General features: G+C 40.7%; 1 protein-coding gene and 1 long non-coding RNA gene across 2 annotated transcripts in view; both read left to right on the top strand.

Annotated features, from left to right (window-relative positions):
* The window catches only part of LOC121554903 (calcitonin gene-related peptide type 1 receptor), a 56373-nt gene extending 31229 nt beyond the window's left edge, over positions 1–25144 (top strand). The window contains exons 4-13 of the mRNA XM_041868620.2: positions 12389–12499; positions 19606–19718; positions 20030–20121; positions 20286–20412; positions 20643–20796; positions 20893–20953; positions 21252–21318; positions 22026–22244; positions 22985–23026; positions 23950–25144. Of these exons, the coding sequence (XP_041724554.1) occupies positions 12389–12499; positions 19606–19718; positions 20030–20121; positions 20286–20412; positions 20643–20796; positions 20893–20953; positions 21252–21318; positions 22026–22244; positions 22985–23026; positions 23950–24171 (1208 nt within the window). The 3' untranslated portion in view covers positions 24172–25144. The remainder of the gene's footprint in view (positions 1–12388; positions 12500–19605; positions 19719–20029; positions 20122–20285; positions 20413–20642; positions 20797–20892; positions 20954–21251; positions 21319–22025; positions 22245–22984; positions 23027–23949) is intronic.
* LOC121554915 lies at positions 217–8201 on the top strand. Its single transcript, XR_005997816.1, has 6 exons — positions 217–484; positions 1353–1423; positions 1522–1631; positions 5560–6595; positions 6832–6987; positions 7596–8201. It is a non-coding gene; the product is annotated as an uncharacterized LOC121554915 (long non-coding RNA).
* Positions 25145–27834: the final 2690 nt, after the last annotated feature.

The raw sequence follows: 27834 nt of genomic DNA, 5'->3' as shown, positions 1-27834 counted from the left end.
CATTAGCAACAAGATATATCAGAAGGTGTCTCCAATAACTACTGAATATGATGTCAACAAACAACATACAGTGCCTTGAGAAAGTATTCATACCCCTTGACTTATTTCACATTTTGTTGTGTTACAGCCTGAATTCAAAATGGATTAAATAGATTTTTTGTGTCACCCATTTACACACAATACCCCATAATGAAAAAGTGAAAACAGGTTTTTTTTTATGTTTGCAAATGCACTGAAAACATATTATGTGTGATTTACTCAAACATGTTTTGTTTCTCCTCTCAATGCTATTTAATTACTTGCAATCAATGCAACACGAAGCAAAATCAGATCTACTAGTTTGAATTATGTAGGGGGAGTGTGAACCAATAAAGCTAATTCATGACGAGTAATGAGTAACAATTCAAACCTTGGGAGAGAAGAATCTTCCAGAAAGAACGCTGGCGCGTTAGCGGAGAAGACAGTACCTAGAATCTTGGTCAAGGTAAGCATGGTGATTGATTTTATTCAACGTTTGTCTGTGTGGTTGTAGTCAATTTGATTTTATTCAACGTTTGTCTGTGTGGTTGTAGTCAGAATTGTAACCAGTAACGTTGTAGTGATTGCTCCATATCCTCATTTTGTGCTCTTGAGTCTGAAACATATTGGCATGGCAGCTAAAGGTAAAATACTATGTTGCTAGCTAGCTTCTATAAACAGTAAAACAGTACTAGGTCAATGATTAACATTTTGCAAGGAGGTGAAGTTAGTTGGCGAAACACCATGATATTTACCTATTGGTCAAGAACTTCGAATTTACCAAGCCAATAACTAATTAAGGTTTGCTGAGGAGTGCACACCGCTTGAGTTAGCTAACATGCTAGCTAACTAATGTTTTGGTGCATGTGCACGACATTGTCTGCAATCACTTTGCAGCAGCATTTCGTGCAGCATTTTTCTTTTGTTGTAAGGTAAAAGTTAAAAATTGTAAAAGTTAATGTATTTGCATCAAAACATAAAACATTTTTTACATTCTTTTTCATTACATATTTAAGACCTAATGATTATACACCTAATAATATGAGATTGGTGCTTTCATGCTGTTTGCCCATGGCTGCCTCCTTGTTGTAAAATGTGGTGCAAAGGTGACATACAGACTTATTGAAATTAGTTCATTTTAGCACTTGAACAGTGTTACTTTTTATTATGGGTGTCCATTCATTTATCAATAAATGTACAATTATTTGACAAACATTTTAATAATTCAACGTATGTGCATATGAGTGGATGCATGCATAAATCAATAGATAATTGAATCAAACATTTCATAATGAAAATAATAATAATTTATTGAACAACATTTATATTTACAGGTCCATGATGTTTGCCTACTATACTACATTTGTGCTGCTTTGTCTACCCATTCAAAGGCTATATAGTGTTGGTGAGTACTGTTATCAGATGTTGTTTTAATACCAAATAATTATTCACTCCGAATGTCAGTCTTTAGGTCTTATGGTATTTCTGTTCTCTTTTTTTCAGTGTTGTGGAAATGTAAGGGGTGTTCAGAATTGGTGTCAAGTAGGTCCCAACTTTTGCATCATTACAAGTTAAAGCACCCACATTACAGCTGTACTGTCCATTACCCAGAGGTAAAGTCCACTCAACAGAGGTTACTAAAAATCTCACCAACATGGCAATATTCAGTTGTCATCTATGTGCTTGTAATGATTTAGCATCAGAAAATGATTATTTTGTACACATCAACAGCCATCTCAAGAGTAATGAAACTATCACTTGTATGTTTGTAGGCTGTCATTTTCAGACAAACATTAATGATACCTTTAAATCTCACAAATATCGCAAACATTGCTCTCACACATGGTTGGATTTTAAACCTGGAGTAGTCACAACTTCTTCACCATAAGCAGATTAATCACTTGCAAATAGTCAGGAAGAAGAGTTTGTTGATGATGCCAATGCTTCTTCTGATTTGTATTGTACAGCTAAAGGATTAGCAACTATTATTGAGGAAAGATTTGCAGCTTCTCTACCGAAATTAGAGCATTTGGTCCATGTGCCAAGCTCAGCTTTTGATGAGTTTTTAAGGGAACTCCATCATTTGATTTGTTCCGCACCTGTCCCTTTATCTAGTGACTTTGTTAGTTGCACCTTTCGTCAACATAACCTCCAAGTGGATGAATCGACCATTAAAGAAATTGCTGTTGCAGTTTGTTCTGGCAAAAGTCTATTGAAAAGGGTGGTCGTCTTAGTACTGCTTATCAGTATAAGCAGTATTACAAGGAGAACTAAAGTGTTGTGGAGCCAATTGAATACATACATACTCAATGCTAAAAAGAGACACACTTTCCAGTATGTCCCAATACTGAAGTCATTACAAAAGCTTTTACGTAGAAGACATTGTTGATAAAGTAGTTGAGAGTCATTGGGGACAGCAGGACATTAATATTGGACCATCATATCAATACAAGTCCTACAAAGATGGTTCACATTTTGAGGATAACTGTTTTCTCTCTGGAGAAGAGCTAAGGATACTCTTAGGTCTTGCACGGAAGAAACACAAGCTATGTACTGTTTTTTGGGTGTTGGCTAACTTGCCCCATGTGTCTCATTCCTCTTTATCATCCATTTATTTAGCAGTTCTGTGCAAGAGCAATGATGTTAAAACCTATGGTTATGGTACGGTTTTAGAACCTCTTCTACGAGATCTACTAACTCTGGAGGAACTAGGTGTTTATGCCCCTCTACTAGGTGTATCTGTCAAAAGGTACAGTACAGAGTGTAGTGGCTGACAATCTGGGTGCTCACGGCATAGTTGGTTGAGTACTATTGCAGGTTTTTCACAAGAAAGAGTTGTGATATTCAGTTACATGAAGATTGTCCCAAACGAGCTGTCTCACTGCTTAGCATTACTTGTATCAAGACGACTTTCTGCATTGGATGACCTGAATATAGCTATTCTGAATTTCCCCTACAAGTGGTCAGACAAGACAAACAGACATCATGTGTTACCACACAGTTTGTCCAGTAGAAAAACAGTGGGTGGAAATGCTCATGAAAACTGGTGCTTGCTAAGGTTGTTCCCATTTTTGATCGCCCCCCTTGTACCTGAAGATGAGCCAGCATGGCTTGTACTTATGGACCTGAAAGACATCATTGAGCTTGTTGTTGCCCCTGTGCATAGTGATGACTCTATTTCTTATCTAGAAAGCAAAATAATTGAGCACAGGGATAATTACAAAGAGTTGTTCCCTGGCGTTAGGCTTCTACTGAAGCATCATTATCTGGAACACTACCCGCAGGTGATTAGGTTTTTTGGTCCTCTTGTAAGGCTATGGACAATGTGGTTTGAAGCCAAACATAGCTTTTTTTAAAGCATGTTATCAGAAACACAAGGTGCTTCAAAAGTGTGCCTCTTTCATTAGCCTCCAAGCATCAGATGATGATTGCTTACCAGTTGAGCTCTCCATATCTTAGCAAGTCTGAACTCGAGGTCTCAACTGTCTCCACTCTCCCAGTGGATTTACTCAAAAATGAAATAGCTGAAGCCATTAGACAGAAGTACCCTGACACACCTGAGGTTAATCTTTCCCAGTGTGTGACAAGTAAGTGCATAGCCTACAGGAAGGGAATGATAGTTGCCCATGAATTAGCAGGTGGATTACCAGAGTTTGGTGAAATTGTTCAAATTTGCATTTAGCATGAGAGTGTGTTTTTCATTGTCAAGGAACTGTGTGGTTGGTACAGAGAACATTAGAGCCTTTGAACTTAGTCCTGCTCCCACAAGAGATGTCACTCTAGTGGCACTAAGTGAACTGGCAGACAGTTATCCACTGGTTGACTACATCATTGGATCCGTCCGCATGGTGACTTTGAAATGGCATACAGTGAGGGAAAAAAGTATTTGATCCCCTGCTGATTTTGTACGTTTGCCCACTGACAAAGACATGATCAGTCAAAAAATGTTATGGTAGGTTTATTTGAACAGTGAGAGACAGAATAACAACAAAAATGTTATAAATTGATTTGCATTTTAATGAGGGAAATAAGTATTTGACCTCCTCTCAATCAAAAAGATTTCTGGCTCCCAGGTGTCTTTTATACAGGTAATGAGCTGAGATTAGGAGCACACTCTTAAAGGGAGTGCTCCTAATCTCAGTGTGTTACCTGTATAAAAGACACCTGTCCACAGAAGCAATCAATCAATCAGATTCCAAACTCTCCACCATGGCCAAGACCAAAGAGCTCTCCAAGGATGTCAGGGACAAGATTGTAGACCTACACAAGGCTGGAAGAAACACAAAAGAACTGTCAATCTCCCTCGGCCTGGGGCTCCATGCAAGATCTCACCTCGTGGAGTTGCAATGATCATGAGAACGGTGAGGAATCAGCCCAGAACTGCACGGGAGGGTCTTGTCAATGATCTCAAGGCAGCTGGGACCATAGTCACCAAGAAAACAATTGGTAACACACTACACCGTGAAGGACTGAAAGCAAGGTCCCCCTGCTCAAGAAAGCACATATACAGGCCCGTCTGAAGTTTGCCAATGAACATCTGAATGATTCAGAGGAGAACTGGGTGAAAGTGTTGTGGTCAGATGAGACCAAAATCGAGCTCTTTGGCATCAACTCAACTTGCCGTGTTTGGAGGAGGAGGAATGCTGCCTATGACCCCAAGAACACCATCCCCACCATCAAACATGGAGGTGGAAACATTATGCTTTGGGGGTGTTTTTCTGCTAAGGGGACAGGACAACTTCACCGCATCAAAGGGACGATGGACGGGGCCATGTACCGTCAAATCTTGGGTGAGAACCTCCTTCCCTCAACCAGGGCATTGAAAATGGGTCGTTGATGGGTATTCTAGCATGACAATGACCCAAAACACACGGCCAAGGCAACAAAGGAGTGGCTCAAGAAGAAGCACATTAAGGTTCTGGAGTGGCCTAGCCAGTCTCTAGACCTTAATCCCATAGAAAATCTGTGGAGGGAGCTGTAGGTTCGAGTTGCCAAACGTCAGCCTCGAAAACTTAATGACTTGGAGAAGATCTGCAAAGAGGAGTGGGACATAATCCCTCCTGAGATGTGTACAAACCTGGTAGCCAACTACAAGAAACGTCTGACCTCTGTGATTGCCAACAAGGGTTTTGCCACCAAGTACTAAGTCATGTTTTGCAGAGGGGTCAAATACTTATTTCCCTCATTAAAATGCAAATCAATTTCTAACTTTTTTTACATGCGTTTTTCTGGATTTTTTTGTTATTCTGTCTCTCACTGTTCAAATAAACCTACCATTAAAATTATAGACTGATCATGTCTTTGTCAGTGGGCAAACGTACAAAATCAGCAGGGGATCAAATACTTTTTTCCCTCACTGGATCCAAAAAGAGGTTAAGTATGTTTAGCACATACTGGTTGAATATCAATTCATATGCATGCCTGCATAATCAGTAGAAAAATTGAAATGAAAACTATATTTCTTACAACTTTCAAATATAATAATGCTATGGACCATGAAGAACAATCCTTGACTGCCATTCTTGTCTGTCTTCTTTGCAGACTAAGAAACAAGATGTAAACTCCTGCAATTATGAAAATCATCCTGATTGATTGGCAGCTGCCAGAGACTGACCTTCCCTTGTGGACTACCTGAATCTGTGACTGACCTTTTGAACGATGTAAAGAAGTAGTGTGGACTTCACGGCAACTTCAGACTTCAGTTCATGGACCCTATTTTTGGAAATTAGTTATTTAACCTGAAGTCAATGGCAGAAGTAGAGGACAAAGGTACTCTTAAAGTTATTGACATGTTAGAGACCCCCACAATTCACTGTGCTGAAACCTCCAGCAGAATCAACACCCCATTCCCGACAACCTCCGCCTTCAATTGTCACCACATCGATGACTCGTCAACACTATCCAGTGGCTCAGTTGATACTGACATACTGTCTTTTCCAGAGTCTACTAGCTCACGGTCCTCTTGGCCTACTTTGTTCTGTGTGCCTAGATTCTCCTATGATGCTGAGATAAAACTTCAGCAGGCCAATTCAGCTTACCTTGAAAGTGGCACTCTACTTGTTCCAGAGCCTAAGTTGAAGTCAGACATACGCAACGGCTTGTTGCAAGAAATTGTCCAGTATAAAGTTTATGCCACTGATGGAGAGATGCAACAGGTTGCAGAGTCTAATCAAGAAGCATCCATGTTTGACTGAGAAGTATTCCTTCACTGGATGTGGCGGATGGAAAAGCAGTTTGAAATACAAACTGGCAAACTACCGCACTCGCCTGAGAAGACTGGGATGTCCAGAGGTGACAAACTCCTTGAAGCACAAACCTGCAGGGAAGTCAAGTGCAGCCTATGGTGTTAAAAAGGCAAAGAGAGCAGAAATGAACTTTTGCCCCACATATCCCTCAGGAGAAACAGAAGAGAGCCTTGAGGACATGCGAAAAGCTCTACTCTCCGATGTGAAGAAAAGGAATAACAGAGAGACAGTGAAGTTCAAAATGGAGAAAATGTTTGCATACAAGAGACATGAAGTTGTCCGTGGTAGAGGACTTCATGGCAAGATGGCCTGCGCTCTTTGAAGTCATTGAGGTAAGTTAGCCATGCTTGTCTTATTGTTGATCTATTAGGTATGTTATCTGGGATTTGGTGAAGGTAGAAGATTATTTTCCCTCAGCTTGCCACATAAGTGAGCCTTATTCAGAGGTATCACCATTTGTGCTGGCTGCCTAGTTATTTATCTTCCTCTAGTTTGCTGCTTGTGTGATCATCTCGTCTATTTTCCTTTCTGGAGTTTTTAATCTAATTTGTTTAATTACTATTTTCAGGTCAATGCTGAGTTTAAGAGAATCACCACAACCCCACTCTAGTCCAAATTTCTTTCTCAACTTGATATACACGTAGATAACCTGCTGAAGTTGTTCCAAAGAAGAGGAGGTCAGCTGGGCAGAAGAATCATATCAATCATGGCACCAATTGCTGATGTAAGAATTCCTTATGCTTCAAAAGACACATTCATATGTGGTTCTAAACCAAAAGTTGACTTCAAAATGAGACATTCTTAAAATATCAACATAGATGTGGGATGAGAGTGCACCATAAAGGGAGTGTGTGTGTATATGGGTGAAGACCCAGAAAACCTTGTTCAGGAATATGTGGTATGTTAATAGATTGAAGTGTTTCCTTCCTTTTCTTTCTCTTCCACTCCTGTTCCGTGCCACCATCATATTTTGTTTTAATTCAGAATTGTATTATTCAGATTAAAGACTCCATTTCTTTTTTTGTTTGCTTGAATGCTGAATACAGTGATCAAATTGGCTATGTCTCAAATGTAATCTAAATAGAATGGAAATCTTGGTTAGAACCACTTTTAATTTTAGCCTTGTAATAGGCGGTGTTCAAATATTACCAGCAGTTCTTGATTTAGTTGACACTTAAAAGGACTCCAGTCTTGATTTATTTCTGTCTGTATCATGCTCTTGCGCTTCATGAGCTATACATTTTGCAATCTAGAGTCCCTAACTGTAAACACTTCATTGATGAATGATTCATTTTGTATGATTGACAAGTTTTTCCTTTGTGTCTTGTTCAGGGCATGGATGAAGAGTCCACTATGCCAGCCATTGAGTACACTACTGTGGGGATCTACATTATCACAGACCATGCAGTGAGTGAGTTACCAGAGGACACTGGGATTGTCCTTGAAGGCGTCAAGGTGCTGCAGGATCTGGGCAACGTAACATTTGCTGTTGCAATGCTGTTCAGCCTCATGTAAGCCATGAACCTCAGTTACCCTACTGAGCTCCGCCACACCTTTGAAGTCTTTCAGAAGGTTTTTATGGAACTAAATGGGGACAAACTTTCTAACAAAGCTGTTGCATTTAAAAACAGGCTGTTTCAGTGAGCTGTTTTGTTTTGTGTTGTGTTTCAGACTATAATGTTGTGTTTCACACTGTATGTTTGACTTATGTTGAACTTGTTATATTGTTCACAAAAACTCAAAACAGAATGAGCATGTCCAAAGATGGAGCTATCGTGATTTTGTTAGATATTTTGTATGGTGTTTTGAGTAGATGCCCTTAATTGTCTTTGCGGCTTATGGAAAAAGTTCAGTTTCACTTTGTAGTGACTTTTAGTCAATAGAATTAACATGCACAAATATGTACACATACAGTGGGGAGAACAAGTATGTGATACACTGCCGATTTTGCAGGTTTTCCTACTTACAAAGCATGTAGAGGTCTGTAATTTTTATCATAGGTACACTTCAACTGTGAGAGTCGGAATCTAAAACAAAAATCCAGAAAATCACATTGTATTAATTTTAAGTAATTAATTTGCATTTTATTGCATGACATAAGTATTTGATACATCAGAAAAGCAGAACTTAATATTTGGTACAGAAACCTTTGTTTGCAATTACAGTGATCATACGTTTCCTGTAGGTCTTGACCAGGTTTGCACACACTGCAGCAGGGATTTTGTCCCACTCCTCCATACAGACCTTCTCCAGATCCTTCAGGTTTCGGGGCTGTCGCTGGCAATACGGACTTTCAGCTCCCTCCAAAGATTTTCTATTGGGTTCAGGTCTGGAGACTGGCTAGGCCACTCCAGGACCTTGAGATGCTTCTTACGGAGCCACTCCTTAGTTGCCCTGGCTGTGTGTTTCTGGTCGTTGTCATGCTGGAAGACCCAGCCACGACCCATCTTCAATGCTCTTACTGAGGGAAGGAGGTTGTTGGCCAAGATCTCGCGATACATGGCCCCATCCATCCTCCCCTCAATACGGTGCAGTCGTCCTGTCCCCTTTGCAGAAAAGCATCCCCAAAGAATGATGTTTCCACCTCCATGCTTCACGGTTGGGATGGTGTTCTTGTGGTTGTACTCATCTTTCTTCTTCCTCCAAACACGGCGAGTGGAGTTTAGACCAAAAAGCTCTATTTTTGTCTCATCAGACCACATGACCTTCTCCCATTCCTCCTCTGGATCAACCAGATGGTCATTTGCAAACTTCAGACGGGCCTGGACATGCGCTGGCTTGAGCAGGGGGACCTTGCGTGCGCTGCAGGATTTTAATCCATGACGGCGTAGTGTGTTACTAATGGTTTTCTTTGAGACTGTGGTCCCAGCTCTCTTCAGGTCATTGACCAGGTCCTGCCGTGTAGTTCTGGGCTGATCCCTCACCTTCCTCATGATCATTGATGCCCCACGAGGTGAGATCTTGCATGGAGCCCCAAACCGAGGGTGATTGACCATCATCTTGAACTTCTTCCATTTTCTAATAATTGCGCCAACAGTTGTTGCCTTCTCACCAAGCTGCTTGGCTATTGTCCTGTAGCCCATCCCAGCCTTGTGCAGGTCTACAATTTTGTCCCTGATGTCCTTACACAGCTCTCTGGTCTTGGCCATTGTGGAGAGGTTGGAGTCTGTTTGATTGAGTGTGTGGACAGGTGTCTTTTATACAGGTAACGAGTTCAAACAGGTGCAGTTAATACAGGTAATGAGTGGAGAACAGGAGGGCTTCTTAAAGAAAAACAAACAGGTCTGTGAGAGCCGGAATTCTTACTGGTTGGTAGGTGATCAAATACTTATGTCATGCAATAAAATGCAAATTTATTACTTAAAAATCATACAATGTGATTTTCTGGATTTTTGTTTTAGATTCCGTCTCTCGCAGTTGAAGTGTACCTATGATAAAAATTACAGACCTCTACATGCTTTGTAAGTAGGAAAACCTGCAAAATCGGCAGTGTATCAAATACTTGTTCTCCCCACTGTACCTACCTCATTCTTTGTCTATGTTACTCCTTATGAAAAATAACTACCTCATTTTGTAACAAAATGCATTGTTAGGACAAATCTTCTTATTTTTTTAATACAGATGTATAGCATTGTGATTTAGACCTGCGCAATTCATTGAACACTGAATCGTTACAAAAAAGACAGTATAATTTTTTTAACACATGCCTTTTGCCTTCTTTGTCACTGACGCAAATGGTCTCTTGCTCCTTGGTTATACATCTTTAGCATAAACTTTTTATTTCCCTATTAATTTGTGTAAATACAAACATTAAGGTAGAAAATGGCAGCATTTAATCGTGTGCTTACATTAATAATTATGTAGAACCTTGTCCAAAACAAAGTTCTACATAATAATGAGTAATATCATCAATAAAATAATGTTAATTATTAATAATAATAATAATATGCCATTTAGCAGACGCTTTTATCCAAAGCGACTTACAGTCATGCGTGCATAAATTTTTTTTGTGTATGGGTGGTCCCGGGGATCGAACCCACTACCTTGGCGTTACAAGCACCGTGCTCTACCAGGTTAAGTAGTGATCAGGTTTAGGGAACATGATCAAATCCATTTGAAGCTACACATTTCATTCAAATAAAATTAGCTTTACCAAATCATGTTAAATTGATTATATTCCATTACAATGCATTTACTTGAACAATTTATATTTGCTTGACAAAAAGAAAATAAGTAAACTGAAAAAGAATAATTGTGTTTATCTAACATGTTTCATTCATGTGGAACCAATGTACACATTTTAATTAAGTAAATTCAAAGCACCATTTTTTTCAGTATGTATTGAAAATGAAGAAATATCTCATTTACATAAGTATTCACAACCCTGAGTCAATACTTTGTAGAAGCACCTTTGTCAGCGATTGTGGGTCTTTCTGGCTATGTCTCTAAGAGCTTCACACACCTAGATTGTGCAACATTTGCCCATTATTATCTTCAAAATTCTTCAAGCTCTGTCAAATTTGTTGTTGATCATGGCTAGACAACCATTTTGAAGACTTTCTTTCAAGCAGATTTAAGTAAAAACTGTAAATTTGCCATTGTGTTTTAGGTTATTGTCCTGCTGAAAGGTGAATTAATCTCAGTGTCTGGTGGAAAGCAGACTGAACCAGGTTTTCCTCTGCTTAGGTCTATTCTGTTTCTTTTTTATCCTGAAAAACTCCCCAGTCCTTAACATTTACATTTTAGTCATGTAGCAGACGCTCTTATCCAGAGCGACTTACAGTTAGTGAGTGCATACATTTTTTATTTTTCATACTGGCCCCCCGTGGGAATCGAACCCACAACCCTGGTGTTGCAAACGCCATGCTCTACCAACTGAACTACATCCCTGCTGGCCATTCCCTCCCCTACCCTGGACGAATTGTGCGCCGCCCCATGGGTCTCCAGGTCACGGCCAGCTACGACAGAGCCTGGATTCGAACCAGGATCTCTAGTGGCACAGCTAGCACTGCGATGCAGTGCCTTAGACCACTGCGCCACTCGGGAGATGGCGATTACAAGCATACCCATAACATGAGGTATCCACCACTATGCTTGAAAATATGGAGAGTGGTACTCAGTAATGTGTTGTATTGGATTTGCCCCGAACATAACACTTTGTATTCAGGACAAAAAATGTATTGCTTTGCCACATTTGTTGCAGTATTACTTTAGTGCCTTGTTGCAAACAGGATGCATGTTTTGGAATATTTGTATTCTGTACAGGCTTCCTTCGTTTCACTGTCAATTAGGTTAGTATTGTGGAGTAACTACAATATTGTTGATCCATCCTCAGTTTTCTCCTATAACAGCCATTAAACTCTGTAACTGTTTTAAAGTCACCATTGGCCTCATGGTGTAATCACTGAGTGGTTTCCTTCCTCTCCGGGAACTGAGTTAGAAAGGACACCTGTATCTTCGTAGTGACTGGGTGTATTGATACACCATCCAAAGTGTAATTAATAACTTCACCATGCTCAAAGGGGTATTTACTGTATACTTTTTTATTTTTACCCATCCAATAGGTTCCCTTCATTGCAACACATTGGAAAATCTCCCTGGTCTTTGTGGTTGAATCTGTGTTTGAAATTCACTGCTTGACTGAGAGACCTTACAGATAATTGTATGTGTGGGGTACAGAGATGAGGCAGTCATTAAAAAAATCATGTAAACACTATTATTGCACACAGTGAGTCCATGCAACTTATTATGTGACTTGTTAAGAAAATTATTCCTCCTGAATTTTATGTAGGCTTGCCAAAACAAAGGGGTTGAATACGTATTGACTCAAGACATTTCAAATTTTCATTTTTAATTCCACTTTGACATTATGGGGTATTGTGTGTAGGCCAGTGACAAAAAATATATAAATGTAATCGATTTTAAATTCAGGCTGTAACACAACAAAATGTGGAAAAGGTCAAGGGGTGTGAATACTTTCTGAAGGCACTGTATGTACTTCCATCGCATATTGATTTAAACTGCGTATTGGCTTGACCTGCTTTGTGTAACAGACAGTGTCAGTGTCCTTACCTCTCAGTGCTTTATTTGAACAGGTTTCTTCTCTGATTGTTTCTATGCTGCAGGTCCAGTGTGTAACCGGACCTGGGATGGGTGGCTGTGCTGGGACGACACAGAGGCAGGCTTCACTTCAGAGCAGCACTGCCCTGACTACTTCCAGGACTTTGACCCCTCAGGTGAGCCCACGAAGTTCCCAATGACATTGGCTAGAGTTCCTGGGGACAGGGGACCCATGTCATTTCAACCCATAACTCCCATCAACAATGCTCAATTAAATGCCCAAAATGTAACTTTTAATCATTCTAGCTATTTCAGATGTGTCATGTGCTGTCCTTTTTAAAAACGTTTTTGCAGATTGTGGCTTCTATCAATGTAATTGTCTGCATCATTTCCAATCTCCCATATCTTTTTTTGTAAATATATATTATTAAAAATATATATTTTTATATATTTTCCTTCTTTATTATTTTCCCCTAACCCTACCACCCCTCCCCCAATTGGAGTAAACTAATGGACAATAATACTTAGGTATCCACTTCCATTTTATAAATACTACATACATTTCACGGACAGTATATTTTACATTACCGTATTTTCCGCACTATAAGGCGCACCGGAGTATAAGCCGCAGCAGCTAAATTGAATGATATTGAATGATGTGTACATATATAAGCCGCACTGGACTATAAGCCGCAGGTGTTTTAATGTTTAATTACCATATGTAAGGGTTCGTGCACAGAGGGGATTGTCGGGAAAGAGACAAACTGTCTCGCTCTCGTAATGTCTGTCTGTCTTGCTCTCGTTCTGTCTCTCGTTCTGTCTCTCGTACCACTCTCGGTTCCACTTTTACTTTTGCGCGCTACCCGTCTCACTCTTTTCCGGCCTCCAGCTTTTCCTGCTGGAGCCCGCCGCTTAAAGGTGGGGGGCGCGGACCGGTCATAGAGCCCATAGAGTTAAAGTTGGTGGACTGTAACCTGTAAAATCCATAGATTTAGGAGGTCTTCTAGTGGCCGTTAGCTGTAAAAATCCATATATTAGCCGCACCGTTATATAAGCCGCAGGGTCGAAAAATTGGAAAAAAGGCGCGGCTTATAGTCCGAAAATTACGGTAGTTATCTTTTGTTTGTTTTTAGTCCCAGCCTTCAGCTACCCTTAACCCCTCCCATCTATCTTTGAAGACCATCCAGTGTTTTTCTAGCTGCCATATATTTTTCCATTGTGCTGTGATGTTTCACAAAAGTTCTGAAGCTTTCTATTCTCATAGTTTTCTACAGATTGTAAATTAAAGATAAACACCTTTGCTAAGAGTATTATTATATTACTGATTGATTGACTATGACTTATCAAATCACCCAGCAGTGCTATTTGCAGAGTTAGATCAAAGTAAATGCTGAATTTTTTCAGCCATTCCTGAACCTGCGACAAGCTACATATGGGCAGTACCAAAACAAGTGATCAAATGACTCTCTTCGCAGCTAAATTCAAAGCCAATTTTGGTCTTTAATGCAGTGCTGACAGACAAGTTCCTTACCTTCTCCCCTTTCCACTTGTGTCACGACTTCCTCCGAAGCTGCCTCCCCTCCTTGTTCGGGCAGGCTTCAGCGTTCGTCGTCACCAGCCTTCTAGCCACTGCCACTCCATATCTCATCATTCCATTTGTCTTGTCTTGTCAATTACACACACCTGGTTCATATTCTCCTCATTAGTATGTGTTTAAGTGTTCCCTCTGCCACCTTGTCCTTTTGGGTGATTGTTTCATGTGAGATGAGTGTAGCTCGGTGGAGCTACCTGTACTTTGTATTGCCGGGGTATATTTTCCCTGTGTGCCTGTATTTTTCCAGTGCGCCTGTTTTGCGCACTGGACTGTTGAGTCTATCCAGCGTAACTGTGTACTACGGAATGAACTCTGTATTCTGTGATTTACCCTCTTGTGCCTGACTCTTTCAAATCACACTCTCACAACTTGCCTCCTCCATAATGTTTTTTTAAAATGATCAATTAGTATATTTGAGTTTAACCATAATATTTGTTCTGTCTTTTCTGGTGGATTACACTGAAATTGCAACCAGCTTTCTATTGCTTGTTTTAAAAATAGCGATATTTTGGAGATGATTTCATTTTCAAATAACCGAAAGTGAGAGGTTGTAATCTGAATGAAGGGGAAAAGGCCATTCTTGAACACGGGGTGAGCCATTCTTACTATTCTGCTAGAGAACCAGTTTGGATTTAAGTATAGTTTTTGTATGACTGAAGCCTTTAGTGAGAGGTCCATTGCTTTAATATTTAATCATTTCTGCCCTCCAAATTCATATTCATTATATAAATAGGCCCATTGAATTTAGTCTGGCTTGCTGTTCCAAATAAAGTGGAATATTTTTTGCTCATATAATAAAAAAAACAAGTCATTAGGTGTAGGCAGGGCCATAAGTAAATAGGTAAACTGGGATATGACTAAATCATTTATCAGGGTGATTTTTCCACAAATAGACAGGTGTTGTCCTTTCCATGGTAGTTAAAATCGTATCTATTTTGGCAAACTTTCTATTAAAATATATTGTCGTGAGATTATTTATTTATTTATTTTGGGATATAAATGCCGAGTATGTCCACTTCACCGTTGGACCATTTTATTGGTAAACTACACGATAATGTAAAAGTTGTATTTTTTTGAGATTCAATACGTAATATGGTGCACTTAACATAATTAGGTTTTTATCCAGAGAGGTTAAAGAAATTATCTAGATCCTCTGAGGCTGTGGAGGGATATAAATTGCGGATTTAAAAGAAAACATGAATCGTCAGCGTACAATGAGACTCTTTTTTTTTAAAGCCCTGGATTTCTAGCCCCTTGTTATTATTGTTGGATCTGAATTTAATAGCTAACATTTCAATGGCCATAATTAATAGATATGCCGATAATGGACAGCCTACTATTTTACACCTGGGGTTACTATACATCACTTTAAACCATTGTATAAGAGATTCTCCAAAATTAAAATAGTCCAGGCATTCAAATATAAATTCCAGTTGTACTTTATCAAAGGCCTTTTCAAAGTCAGCTATGAATACCAGGCCTAGTTTCCCAGATTTTTCATTGTGTTCTATTGTTTCCAGTACTTGTCTTAACTTATCGCCAATGTATCGTCTATGTAAAAAACCTGTCTGATTAGGATGAATAATACCCGACAATACCTTTTTTAATTCTATGCGCTATGCATTTTGTTAGGATTTTGGCATCACAACACTGATGTGTAAGGGGTCTCCAGTTTAAGGTGGACTGGATTTTTATATTTACCATCTGGATCCTGTTTCAGTAATAGTCAAATCAGACCTTGCTGAGTGTCTGATAGTCTACAATTTTTATAGGAGTGGTTAAAACATCATAATAACGGACCTTTGAGTACATCGAAAAAATATTTGATATATCTCAACTGGTGTGCCATCCAGCCCTGGAGTTTTCCTGGACTTGAAGGTTTTAATTGCATCTAGTAGTTCCTCCTCTGTGTCTTTCTGTATAGCTGTTAATTTTACACTATTAATAGGGGGGAAAATCCTTGCAGTTAACTTCAGTTAGTGGAAATGGAGGAGACTGAAATGAAAACATATGCTTAAAGTACTTTGTTTCTTCTTTCAAAATGTCATTTGGTGAATCATGGATGATTCCATCATTTGTAACAAGTTTCTGTAAATTCTTTTTGGTTCTATTTTTCCCCGTATTCCATCCAGTTCGCTTTATTTTTATAATATATAACACTTGATCTTTTTTGAATAAGTTCCTCCATTTCTTTTTGTTTTTCCTCCAACTTATTCTGTGCCTTCTGTGTCATGTTCTATCTTAGAATACTTCTAAAATTGCAGATTCAGGGTGTTCCAGTTCACTGGTACCAAGTAGATATGCTGTACTAATAAACCACAGGATTTTGTTCTAGCCCAGCACTAGCACATCTGTTTCAAATTATCATCTAATTATGGTCATAAGTCTGGACCACAACCAGTTTTATCTGGTGTGTTAGTGCTGGGCTGGAACAAAAGCCTGCACACCATGTTAAATCAAATCACATTTTATTTGTCACATGCTTTGTAAACAATAGGTGTAGACCAACAATGAAATGCTTACTTACGGGTCCTTTTCCAACAATGCAGGGTTAAAGATTAAAAATAAATATATTGAAATAGTGACATAGTGAATAACGAATAACAATAAAGAGTAAAAATAACATACTGGGAGTACCAGTACCGAGTTGATTTGCAGGGGTATGAGGTAATTGAGGTAGCTATAGGTAGGGGTAAAGTGACTAGGCAACAGGATAGATAATACACAATAGCAGCATCGTAGGTGGAGGCCATCCGTGTAGCTCAGTTGGTAGAGCATGGCGTTTGCAACGCCAGGGTTGTGGGTTCGATTCCCACGGGGGGCCAGTATGAAAAGGTATGCACTCACTAACTGTAAGTCGCTCTGGAAAAGAGCATCTGCTAAATGACTAGAAAGTGAGTGTGTATGTGGCGTATGTGTGTGTATGTGTGTGTGTGTGTGTGTGTGTGTGTGTAGGGGGTGTCAGTGTAAGTATGTGTGACTTTGTGGGTAGAGTCCAGTGTGTGTACATAGTCAGTGCGGGAGAGTTTGTGAAGAAAAAAAGTGTGTGTGCATAGAGTCAGTGCAAGAGTTACTGCAAAAAAGGGTCAATGCAGGTAGTCTGTATAGCCATCTGATTAGCAGTGGGGGTAGAAACTGTTCAGGTTCCAGACTTGGTGCACTGGTACCGCTTGCCGTGCAGTACCAGAACGAACAGTCAATGGCTTGGGTGGCTGGAGTCTTTGACATTTTTTGGGGCCTTCCTCTGACGCCTGGTACAGAGGTCCTGGATGGCAGGGAGCTCGGCCCCAGTGAAGTACTGGGCCGTGCTCACCACCCTCTGTAGCGCCTTGCAGTTTCCGTACTAAGGGTGATGCAGCCAAGATGCTCTCAATGGTACAGCTCTAGAACTTTTTGAGGATCCGAGGACCCATGCCAAATCTTTTCAGCCTCCCACACAGTTGTGCCCTCTTCACAACTGTATGGGTGTGTGTGGACCATGTTAATTCCTTAGTGATGTGGACACCGAGGAACTTGAAGCTCTCGACCTGCTCCACTACAGCCCCATCGATGTGGATGGGTGCGTGCTCGCCCCTCCATTTCCTGTAATCCACGATCAGCTCCTTTGTCTTGCTGATGTTGTTGTCCTGGCACCACACTGCCAGGTCTCTGACCTCCTCCCTATAGGCTGCCTCTCCAGGATGGGAGTAGGAGACCCTTGGTCTAATTGAGTGATATCAGTGGTAGTGAAATTCAACCTACAGTGGGTCCCCCAGGATCAGCATTGAGAAACATTGGGTTTGAGGCAGACACAGCAATCATTCCTCCATCTGAGCTGGTTTGGTCGTTTTTAATGGGAAAGTCCTGTCAATTTTTTTATAAAATGCCTTTTCCAATCTACTTTCCTTTGTATTCAAGCCCCAGAGGCTTCAGAAGCTACAGTTGAAGTCGGAAGTTTACATATACTTAGGTTGGAGTCATTAAAACTCGTTTTTCAACCACTTTTTGTTAACAAACTATAGTTTTGGCAATTCGGTTAGGTCATCTACTTTGTGCATGACACAAGTAATTTTTCCAACAATTGTTTACAGACAGATTATTTCACTTATAATTCACTGTATCACAATTTCAGTGGTCAGAATACACTAAGTTGACTGTGCCTTTTTAAACAGCTTGGAAAATTCCAGAAAATTATGTCATGGCTTTAGAAGCTTCTGATAGGCTACCTGACATCATTTGAGTCAATTGGAGGTGTACCTGTGGATGTATTTCAAGGCCTACCTTCAAACTCAGTGCCTCTTTGCGTGACATCATTGGAAAATCTAAAGAAATCAGCCAAGACCTCAGAAATAAAATTGTAGACCTCCACGAGTCTGATTCATCCTTGGGAGCACGTTCATCTGTACAAACAATAGTACGCAAGTATAAACACCATGGCACAACGCAGCCGTCATACCGCTCAGGAAGGAGACGCGTTCTGTCTCCTAGAGATGAATGTACTTTGGTGCGAAAAGTGCAAATCAATCCCAGAACAACAGCAAAGGACCTTGTGAAGATGCTGGAGGAAACAGGTACAAAAGTATCTATATCCACAGTAAAACGAGTCCTATATCGACATAACCTGAAAGGCCGCTCAGCAAGGAAGAAGCCACTGCTCCAAAACCGCCATAAAAAAGCCAGACTACGGTTTGCAACTGCACATGGGGACAAAGATCGTACTTTTTGGAGAAATGTCCTCTGGTCTGATGAAACAAAAATAGAACTGTTTGGCCATAATGACCATCGTTATGTTTGGAGGAAAAAGGGGAAGGCTTGCAAGCCGAAGAACACCATCCCAACCGTGAAGCAAGGGGGTGGCAGCATTATGCTGTGGGGGTGCTTTGCTGCAGGAGGGACTGGTGCACTTCACAAAATAGATGGCATCATGAGGAAGGAACATTTTGTGGATATATTGAAGCAACATCTCAAGACATCAGTCAGGAAGTTAAAGCTTGGTCGCAAATGGGTCTTCCAAATGGACAATGACCCCAAGCATACTTCCAAAGTTGTGGCAAAATGGCTTAAGGACAACAGTCAAGGTATTGGAATGGCCATCACAAAGCCCTGACCTCAATCCTATAGAAAATGTGTGGGCAGAACTGAAAAGGCGTGTGCGAGCAAGGAGGCCTACAAACCTGACTCGGTTACACCAGCTCTGTCAGGTGGAATGGGCCAATATTCACCCAACTTATTGTGGGAAGCTTGTGGAAGGCTACCCGAAACGTTTGACCCAAGTTAAACAATTTAAAGGCAATGCTACCAAATACTAATTGAGTGTATGTAAACTTCTGACCCACTGGGAATGTGATGAAATAAATAAAAGCTGAAATAAATCATTCTCTCTACTATTATTCTGACATTTCACATTCTTAAAATAAAGTGGTGATCCTAACTGACCTAAGACAGGGAATTTTTACTAGGATTAAATGTCAGGAATTGTGAAAAACTGAGTTTAAATGTATTTGGCTAAGGTGTATGTAAACTTCCGACTTCAACTGTATGTTGCTTTAAAAGCACTTGCAAATTATATTACTACGAGGAAAGAACTTCAGAAAAGGGGAGCTAGTTTGAAGATGAACTTCAGGTCTCTGCATTTTGAAGACTGTGTTTATAGTTTTGAAGACTGTGTTTATAGTTTCATCTACTATATTTTGATGTGATGCTCTACAGAAATGGTGACAAAAATATGCAGTGACAACAGCCACTGGTTTCTGCATCCCGAGAGCAACCGAACATGGACCAACTACACACGATGCAACGAGCATACTAATGAAGGCAGAATGGTACGTCACCGTCTAGAGAAAAAAAATCTCAAATGGATGTTCCAGTAATTCAAACGCAATTGCTTGTTGCATGTGAGGAATGTCACTTTGCCCTCTTGCAGAAACTTCCAGATGGCCATTTTGATTGAATGGACATTAAGCACTTGAACATACTCTTTGCTCTTTGATTATAAGGGCAATGTGACTTTAACTTACAAGATCATTTTGTATTGATTCATCAATGCATTGCCATCATGTAGCTGGGTTTAGGGAATTCAGAACACATAATATGCCAGGGCAATATGAGGCTTATTGTGTCTACTCTCTTTCAGACTGCCATGAATTTATTCTACTTGGCCCTCATTGGTCACGGATTGTCACTGACATCCCTATTAATTTCCCTGGGAATATTTTTCTATTTCAAGTGAGTATAAACAAACTAAACAATATAACTAATTTAATACTCAAAGGTTTTGTTCCTGGATCTGTTTTTAGACACAGACAGTTGATGCTAAATTACTTTTTCCCATGTGTTTCTGTTTTTAACGCCACAATGACAAAGTCTACTCCTTTTCCCCTTTCGTGTAGGAGTTTAAGTTGCCAACGAATCACCCTCCACAAAAACCTCTTCTTTTCCTTTGTATTGAACTCGGTCATTACCATCATCTGGCTGACCGCTGTGGCGAATAACCAGGAGCTGGTACAAAGAAACCCAGTAAGTGGATGTGGGGGTGGGTGGGTGGATGGATGGATAATATCTTTGTAGATTGATCATTTTATATGTATATTTTAATATGTATATTTTACAGCCACACACCAATGCAATGGCAGTATACACACTGCTAATTTGCTGCTGCCTTTAGAGATTCAAAGAGTAAGCACAGAAAAACTGCATGCCCTGGATCAAACACAGTCCTTATTTTTGCCCTATGTCATTTTTTCCAGACAAGCTGTAAAGTGTCCCAGTTTATCCATCTTTATCTTTTTGGTTGCAACTATTTCTGGATGCTTTGTGAAGGGATTTACCTGCACACCCTCATCGTTGTTGCAGTGTTTGCTGAGAAACAGCACTTGATGTGGTACTATCTTCTCGGCTGGGGTAGGTCACTTAAGATTTTGATGTGAAGTTTGGACGTTATTTCATGGAAGTAACACTGTTTGACACGGACAACGGATGTCTGTTGTTGTTTTTCAGGCTTTCCTCTAATTCCAGCATCTATACATGCAATCGCTCGCAGTTACTACTACAATGACAAGTGAGTTACGTTCTGATACTTTATTTGTACCACAATTGTTTTCAGTGAATTTATCATTTCTTAAACTACAAGCTATTCATACAGCATAATGCAAATTGCTGTAATGAGTTTCTATTACAGCTACAAGTATTCCCTACCCTGTATATATAGCCTATTAGAATCCTGTTGGCACACTTCTAGAGTTTTCAATCCAATTTTGTGAATATATTTCCTGTAAGCAGCTCCTGTTAAATCAAATTTAAACCATAAAAGAAGGTGGCAGACCCTGAATGCTAATTTGTCTGTTCCCCTCCTACAGTTGTTGGATAAGCTCCAACACTTCCCTCCTCTACATCATCCATGGGCCCATCTGCGCTGCTCTGTTGGTAAGTCTGTAATACATTTAGGTGCATGAAAACTAAAGCTATATTCCTGCTTCTCTTGAGTGCAAACTTAAATGGAAAGGGGGTGCAGTGTTCAAGGATGTTGTTTTCATTTTTGTTTCCTTATCTTGAACGTAGTCTATGGACAAAAAGAGACCACACTTTGTTTTTGTTAAACTAGCCCAGGAAACAAATATCTAGATAAATAATTTCACAGAACTATCCTGTAGGTTGATAGATTTGTGACCCGCCCACTAGTCATTTGGCAGAACAACGTGCCTTTGGCATTCTAGGAATGACCTGATAAAACCACTGGTCCGTCTTCAAAGGAAACCGGACAATCAAGCATCCTCTTGTAGTTTGCATTTATTTTCTGAGTGTCCAATCTGGTATAGAGCTGCATCTTTTATCAGATGTGCTGATGTTTCTTTATTTTTAGGAATTCTGCCTGTTTTCTCCTTGTTTAGTCAATTCAAGAATTGTAATGAATATTGTGTGAGTCCGCTCTCCACTAATAAACTTATCCGTGGTTCAGAAACGGATAAGAAATAATGCACAATTTTCTGACATCAAGAAGTAAACACACTGTTAACAGTCGTGAACAGTATTTCTTATATTCTTTATGTATTGAGGGTTCTTTGGATAAACATGTCCTCTCAAAGGCTATATTCTGACAAATCTGTCCTTTTTCTCTCTCTATCTCCTTCAAGGTGAACCTGTTCTTCCTGTTGAACATTGTGCGTGTCCTGATCACCAAGTTGAAGGTGACCCACCAGGCTGAGTCCAGCCTCTACATGAAGGCGGTGCGCGCCACCCTGATTCTGGTACCTCTCCTGGGGATCCAGTACGTCCTGTTGCCCTACAAACCAGAGGGACGGGTCTCCTCTGAGATCTACGACTACATCATGCACATCTTAATGCATTATCAGGTAAGACTATCTATTCTCTGCTAGTTACCCTAGCTCACATATAACATGATACATTTCTAGGCTTACGGTAATGTATCTTCCATATTTCCAACCAAGGTTAGGATGACTTTCGTGTATGATCTGCATAGTAATTTGGCAGATGTTCTTGTCTATCTGTGTGATGTACTGTCTGTAAGTGCATACTAAGGTGTCGGGGGGGGAATAACCATACCCCTTCTGAAGTAAGCAGCAGTAACATTCCCATTGCCACAATATAACTGAAGTAGCCAAACGCAGTCGTCTGAAGCCACCGTCTCTTATTGTGTTCTCTTGTTATTGGATTAAGACCAGGTCGACGCCCTATTAGCCTTTGACTTATGCGTCTTTATCTCATGGCCTGTGGAAGAAAGTATAAATCATTGTCTGGGAGGGGAGGAGGAGGGTTGAATTCTGCAACTCATGATGAGGTACAGTCGGTGCCTTCTCATGCCAGGCTGAATCAGCTCAATAAATCATACATTACAACGCCTCTCTCTTTCCCTGCTCTCTCTCTCTGTACCCCTCTCTCTCGCCCTCGTTTTACATGCTCCTCGAGAGGGCCGCTGCCAAAATGCATCAAAGTTGGCAAAATCAGCATTCTGCCCCCCGGCTCGACTGTTTTGGGTGTTTGAGAGCTTGAGACATTCTCCCAGGGCGTTAAAGCGATGGGTTTATCACAGATAAGCACTGACTAGGCTCCCTTGTTTGCTTTATTTTCTCAGGGGCTGCTGGTGGCCACCATCTTCTGCTTCTTCAACGGAGAGGTAAGATTCTGACCCACATTAATTTATCAGGTTTTCTGAAATCCCAGATAAAGAATTCTAGGTTGGAGGATTCCCTTGCAGTTATTCACAGGGAATTTTGTGACCATTTCAAGAAATTTTGCGACCCTCTCCTCCCCTGTACATTCTTGTCCTCTGTTCCCTGTGCGATCAAGCCGAGGTTAGGCAACTTCCTCTGTGCAAACCCTACCCGGGATGTGACCTGACCTGGGGATGCATCTGGGGAAGTTGACCTTCCAGAGCATTTCATGGGAGCTTGTGGGCCTCTGGAGATGATTCTCTCAGATTGAAGATCATTAAAGCATTGGCAGGCATCCAGAGACAGTCAAGGGACAGTCCACAGAGTGGTATGAGCAGTGCCGATTTGATTTGATTTATTTGATTCATTAAGATCCCCATTAGCCAATGCCAACGGCGATAGCTAGTCTTACTGGGGTCTGACATATAACGAAAAAGACATTAGAGACAAAATACTTTACAATTTACATACATTTAAAAACATTAACATGAAGTGTGTGTGTATGCATCTATCAGTTACACATAAATGTCAGTACATACACACAACAAGTAGGTCACATGGGGGAGAGGCGTTGTGCTGTGAGGTGTTGCATTATTTGTTTTTTGAAACCAGGTTTGCTGTTTACTTACGAATTTCCTTGAATTGAGAGGGTTTCTTACCTAATTAGTTATTTGTGTTTGGATTGGGGTTGCTTTACGGAACACATGAAGTGGTCAAGGGTTAATATGGTAATTGTGAATGCCTGGGTGATGGCCAGGCAAATACTGTATTAGGATACATGGATGGTCTTGCAATTAGGGTTCATTCATTACTAGTAATGTATTACTAATTGTATTGATTTATTTTCTGTTTGCTGAATCTTATGGTCGAAATCGTGTCTTGGTAGGTGCAAGGGGTTCTGAGGAGACATTGGAACCAGTACCGTATCCAGTTCGGAAGCACCTTCGCCCACTCAGATGCCATGCGGTCTGCCTCGTACACAGCTTCGTCCATCACCGAGGTCCAGGGCTGCTACAGCATCGACAGCCACACAGAACACTTGAACGGCAAGGGGGGCTGCCTCGACATCGAGACCTCCATCTTAAAATCAGAGAACCCGTTCGACTGAGGATAGGATGATTCTACTGACGGGATTAACAACAGAAGCTCTGGGCCACTTGTATATGCACAAAAATAAATAAAAAATAAAATGTTGCTACCTTCGATTAACACATTGAAATGGGCACTTAATATTTTTATCAGCTTAGTGAGAATCACTTTTTGGCACCCTTTTTCAAGTATCCATGTATGAAGCTTCTTTGCTGCTTTTCAGAGGAAGCCAAATGTATATATTCTATCATTTATCTTAAAGCATTCAAATGTTAGGCAGTCCTTTCAACATGACTGTACATAAAAAATGTAAAAAGGAGGTTTGACAATCCAAATTATGATATTATCAGTTCAGATAAAGCCTGGGTGTTTGCCCAAAAGTATTATTTGTAACATGCTGTGTGCCAAACCAAGAACCGCCCTTGTTTGCTATTTTTATACACAACAATCTATACCACTATGAACTCTAGGCTCTCTGAGGCTATTATCTGTGTTTCTCTAGCTGAATCTAAGCTCAAGTTAAGGGCAAAGTTACGCAGATATACAGTACAGTCACTTTTCGGTAGTTAATAACTTGTGAAAAGGTACATGCTTTACCATTATCAACTATTGTCATTTATGCCAATATCTGTCCTGTACAACTGAATGTTACTTCAATTATGAAGTTTGGTTCTGGCACTGATTTAAATCTATGGAATAATTATGTATAGGATCAACCTTACATTCCCCTCAGTGGCTAACAGTATGCCTATAAAACACTGTATTCTGTATATGTCTGGCACTTACTGTATGTTCATATATTCTAAATTCCATATAATTGACCCTGTTCACTATCGGAATCATTCATTTGAATTTCACTACTTTTTATATTATTGTTTTCATCCAACTGCTGGAAACGACTCACAATCAGATGATGTAAAGTATGTGGACATCCATTCAAATTAGTCGATTCGGCTATTTCAGCCACAGCTGTTGCTGACAGGTGTATACAATTTAACATACAGCCATGCAATCTCCATAGACTTTCAATGTGGCACCATCATAGGATCCCACCTTTCCAACAAGTCAGTTCGTCAAATTTCTGCCCTGCTAGAGCTGCCCCGGTCAACTGTAAGTGCTGTTATTGTGAAGTGGAAGCGTCTAGGAGCAACAACGGCTCAGCCGCGAAGTGGTAGGCCACACAAGCTCACAGAACGGGATTGCCGAGTGCTGAAGCACGTAGCGCGTAAACATCATCTGTCCTCGGTTGCAACACTCACAACCAAGTTCCAAACTGCCTCTGGAAGCAATGTCAGCACAAGAACTGTTAGTCGGGAGCTTAATGAAATGGGTTTCCATGGCCGAGCAGCCACACACAAGCCTAAGATCACCATGCGCAATGCCAAGCATCGGCTGGAGTGGTGTAAAGCTCGCCACCATTGGACTCTGGAGCAGTGGAAACACGTTCTCTGGAGTGATGAATCACGCTTCACCATATGGCAGTCCGACTGACAAATCTGGGTTTAGCGGATGCCAGGAGAACGCTACCTGCCCGAATGCATAGTGCCAACTGTGAAGTTAGGTGGAGTAGGAATAATGGTCTGGGGCTGTTTTTCATGGTTCGGGCTAGGCCCCTTAGTTCCAGTTAAGGGAAATCTTAACGCTACAGCATACAATGACATTCTAGACAATTCTGTGCTTCCAACTTTGTGGCAACAGTTTGGGGAAGGCCCTTTCCTGTTTCAGCATGACAATGCCCCGTGCACAAAGCGATCCATACAGAAAAGTTTTGTCGAGATCGGTGTGGAAGAAACTTGACTGGCCTGCACAGAGCCCTGACCTCTATCCCATCGAACACCTTTGGGATGAATTGGAACGCCGTCTGCGAGCCAGGCCTAATTGCCCAACATCAGTGCCCGACCTCACTAATGCTCTTGTGGCTGAATGGAAGCAAGTCCCCGCAGCAATGTTCCAACATCTAGTGAAAAGCCTTCCCAGAAGAGTGGAGGCTGTTATAGCAGCAAAGGGGGAACCAACTCCATATTAATGCCCATGGTTTGGAATGAGATGTTTGACGAACAGGTGTCCACATACTTTTGTATGTTGTAAATCTTGCAGTGCAGAAATGCAATTAAGGTGCTTTATGTATATATACTGTATATATTTACGCAGTATTTATGGGTGTATGCGAGGAATTCAAAATATGAAGCAGCTGTCTTATATAGAAGTGTGTGGGAGGTTGTCAGCTGGAAGTTTTTTGTTTGTACCATTTTGATGCTTTTGCTGATCATTAGCGTATGGGCCTTAGTCATCGGACTGACATTCAAATGAATGGTCTCTGTGCCCTTTCTGCTAGCTTTCCGTAAGGGTACAAACAAAGCCACTCCTCCATTTTGCCTGTGCACTCTGATGGAGGGTGGATGATGCCTGAATTGCATCTGTAAATTCCTAACAAGGAAACATTAGTTGTTTTGGCCATTCCTTTTGTGTTTGTAGGAAGAGGAACAGGCATCTACCACTGGAACATTATTCAATCATAATCATACAGTGACCATTGGTAACTAAACAGATACTATTACACAGTACAAGAGTGTGTGTAGTGTGGCATGGAGACAAGAAGACATATATCAATACCAACTCTCAGATACAGTTGAAGTCGGAAGTTTACATACACTTAGGTTGGAATTTCTTGTTAACAAACTATGGTTTTGGCAAGTCGGTTAGGACATCCACTTTGTGCATGACACAAGTAATTTTTCCAACAATTGTTTACAGACAGATTATTTAATTTATAATTCACTGTATCACAATTCCAGTGGGTCAGAAGTGTACATACACTAAGTTGACTGTGCCTTTAAACAGCTTGGAAAATTCCAGAAGATTATGTCATGGCTTTAGAAGCTTCTGATAGGCTAATTGACATCATTTGAGTCAATTGGAGGTGTACCTGTAGATGTACTTCAAGGCCTACCTTCAAACTAAGTGGCTCTTTGCTTGACATCATGGGAAAATCAAAAGAAATCAGCCAAGACCTCAGCAAAAAATGTTGTAGACCTCCACAAGTCTGGTTCATCCTTGGGAGCAATTTCCAAATGCCTGAAGGTACCACGTTCATCTGTACAAACAATAGTACGCAAGTATAAACACCATGGGACCACGCAGCCGTCGTACCGCTCAGGAAGGAGACGCGTTCTGTCTCCTAAAGATGAATGTACTTTGGTGCGAAAAGTGCAAATCAATCCCAGAACAACAGCAAAGGACCTTGTGAAGATGCTGGAGGAAACAGGTACAAAAGTATCTATATCCACAGTAAAACGAGTCCTATATCGACATAACCTGAAAGGCCGCTCAGCAAGGAAGAAGCCACTGCTCCAAAACCGCCATAAAAAAACCCAGACTACGGTTTGCAACTGCACATGGGGACAAAGATCGTGCTTTTTGGAGAAACGTCCTCTGGTCTGATGAAACAAAAATAGAACTGTTTGGCCATAATGACCACCGTTATGTTTGGAGGAAAAAGGGGTTTGCTTGCAAGCCGAAGAACACCATCCCAACCGTGAAGCCACCCCCGTGCAGCATCCTGCTGTGGGGGTGCTTTGCTGCAGGAGGGACTGGTGCACTTCACAATATAGATGGCATCATGAGGAAGGAAAATTATGTGGATATATTGAAGCAACATCTCAAGACATCAGTCAGGAAGTTA

Source organism: Coregonus clupeaformis, chromosome 4 (assembly GCF_020615455.1).
Source record: "Coregonus clupeaformis isolate EN_2021a chromosome 4, ASM2061545v1, whole genome shotgun sequence".
NCBI lineage: Eukaryota > Metazoa > Chordata > Actinopteri > Salmoniformes > Salmonidae > Coregonus > Coregonus clupeaformis.
This window is presented reverse-complemented; position numbering and strand designations above follow the sequence as displayed.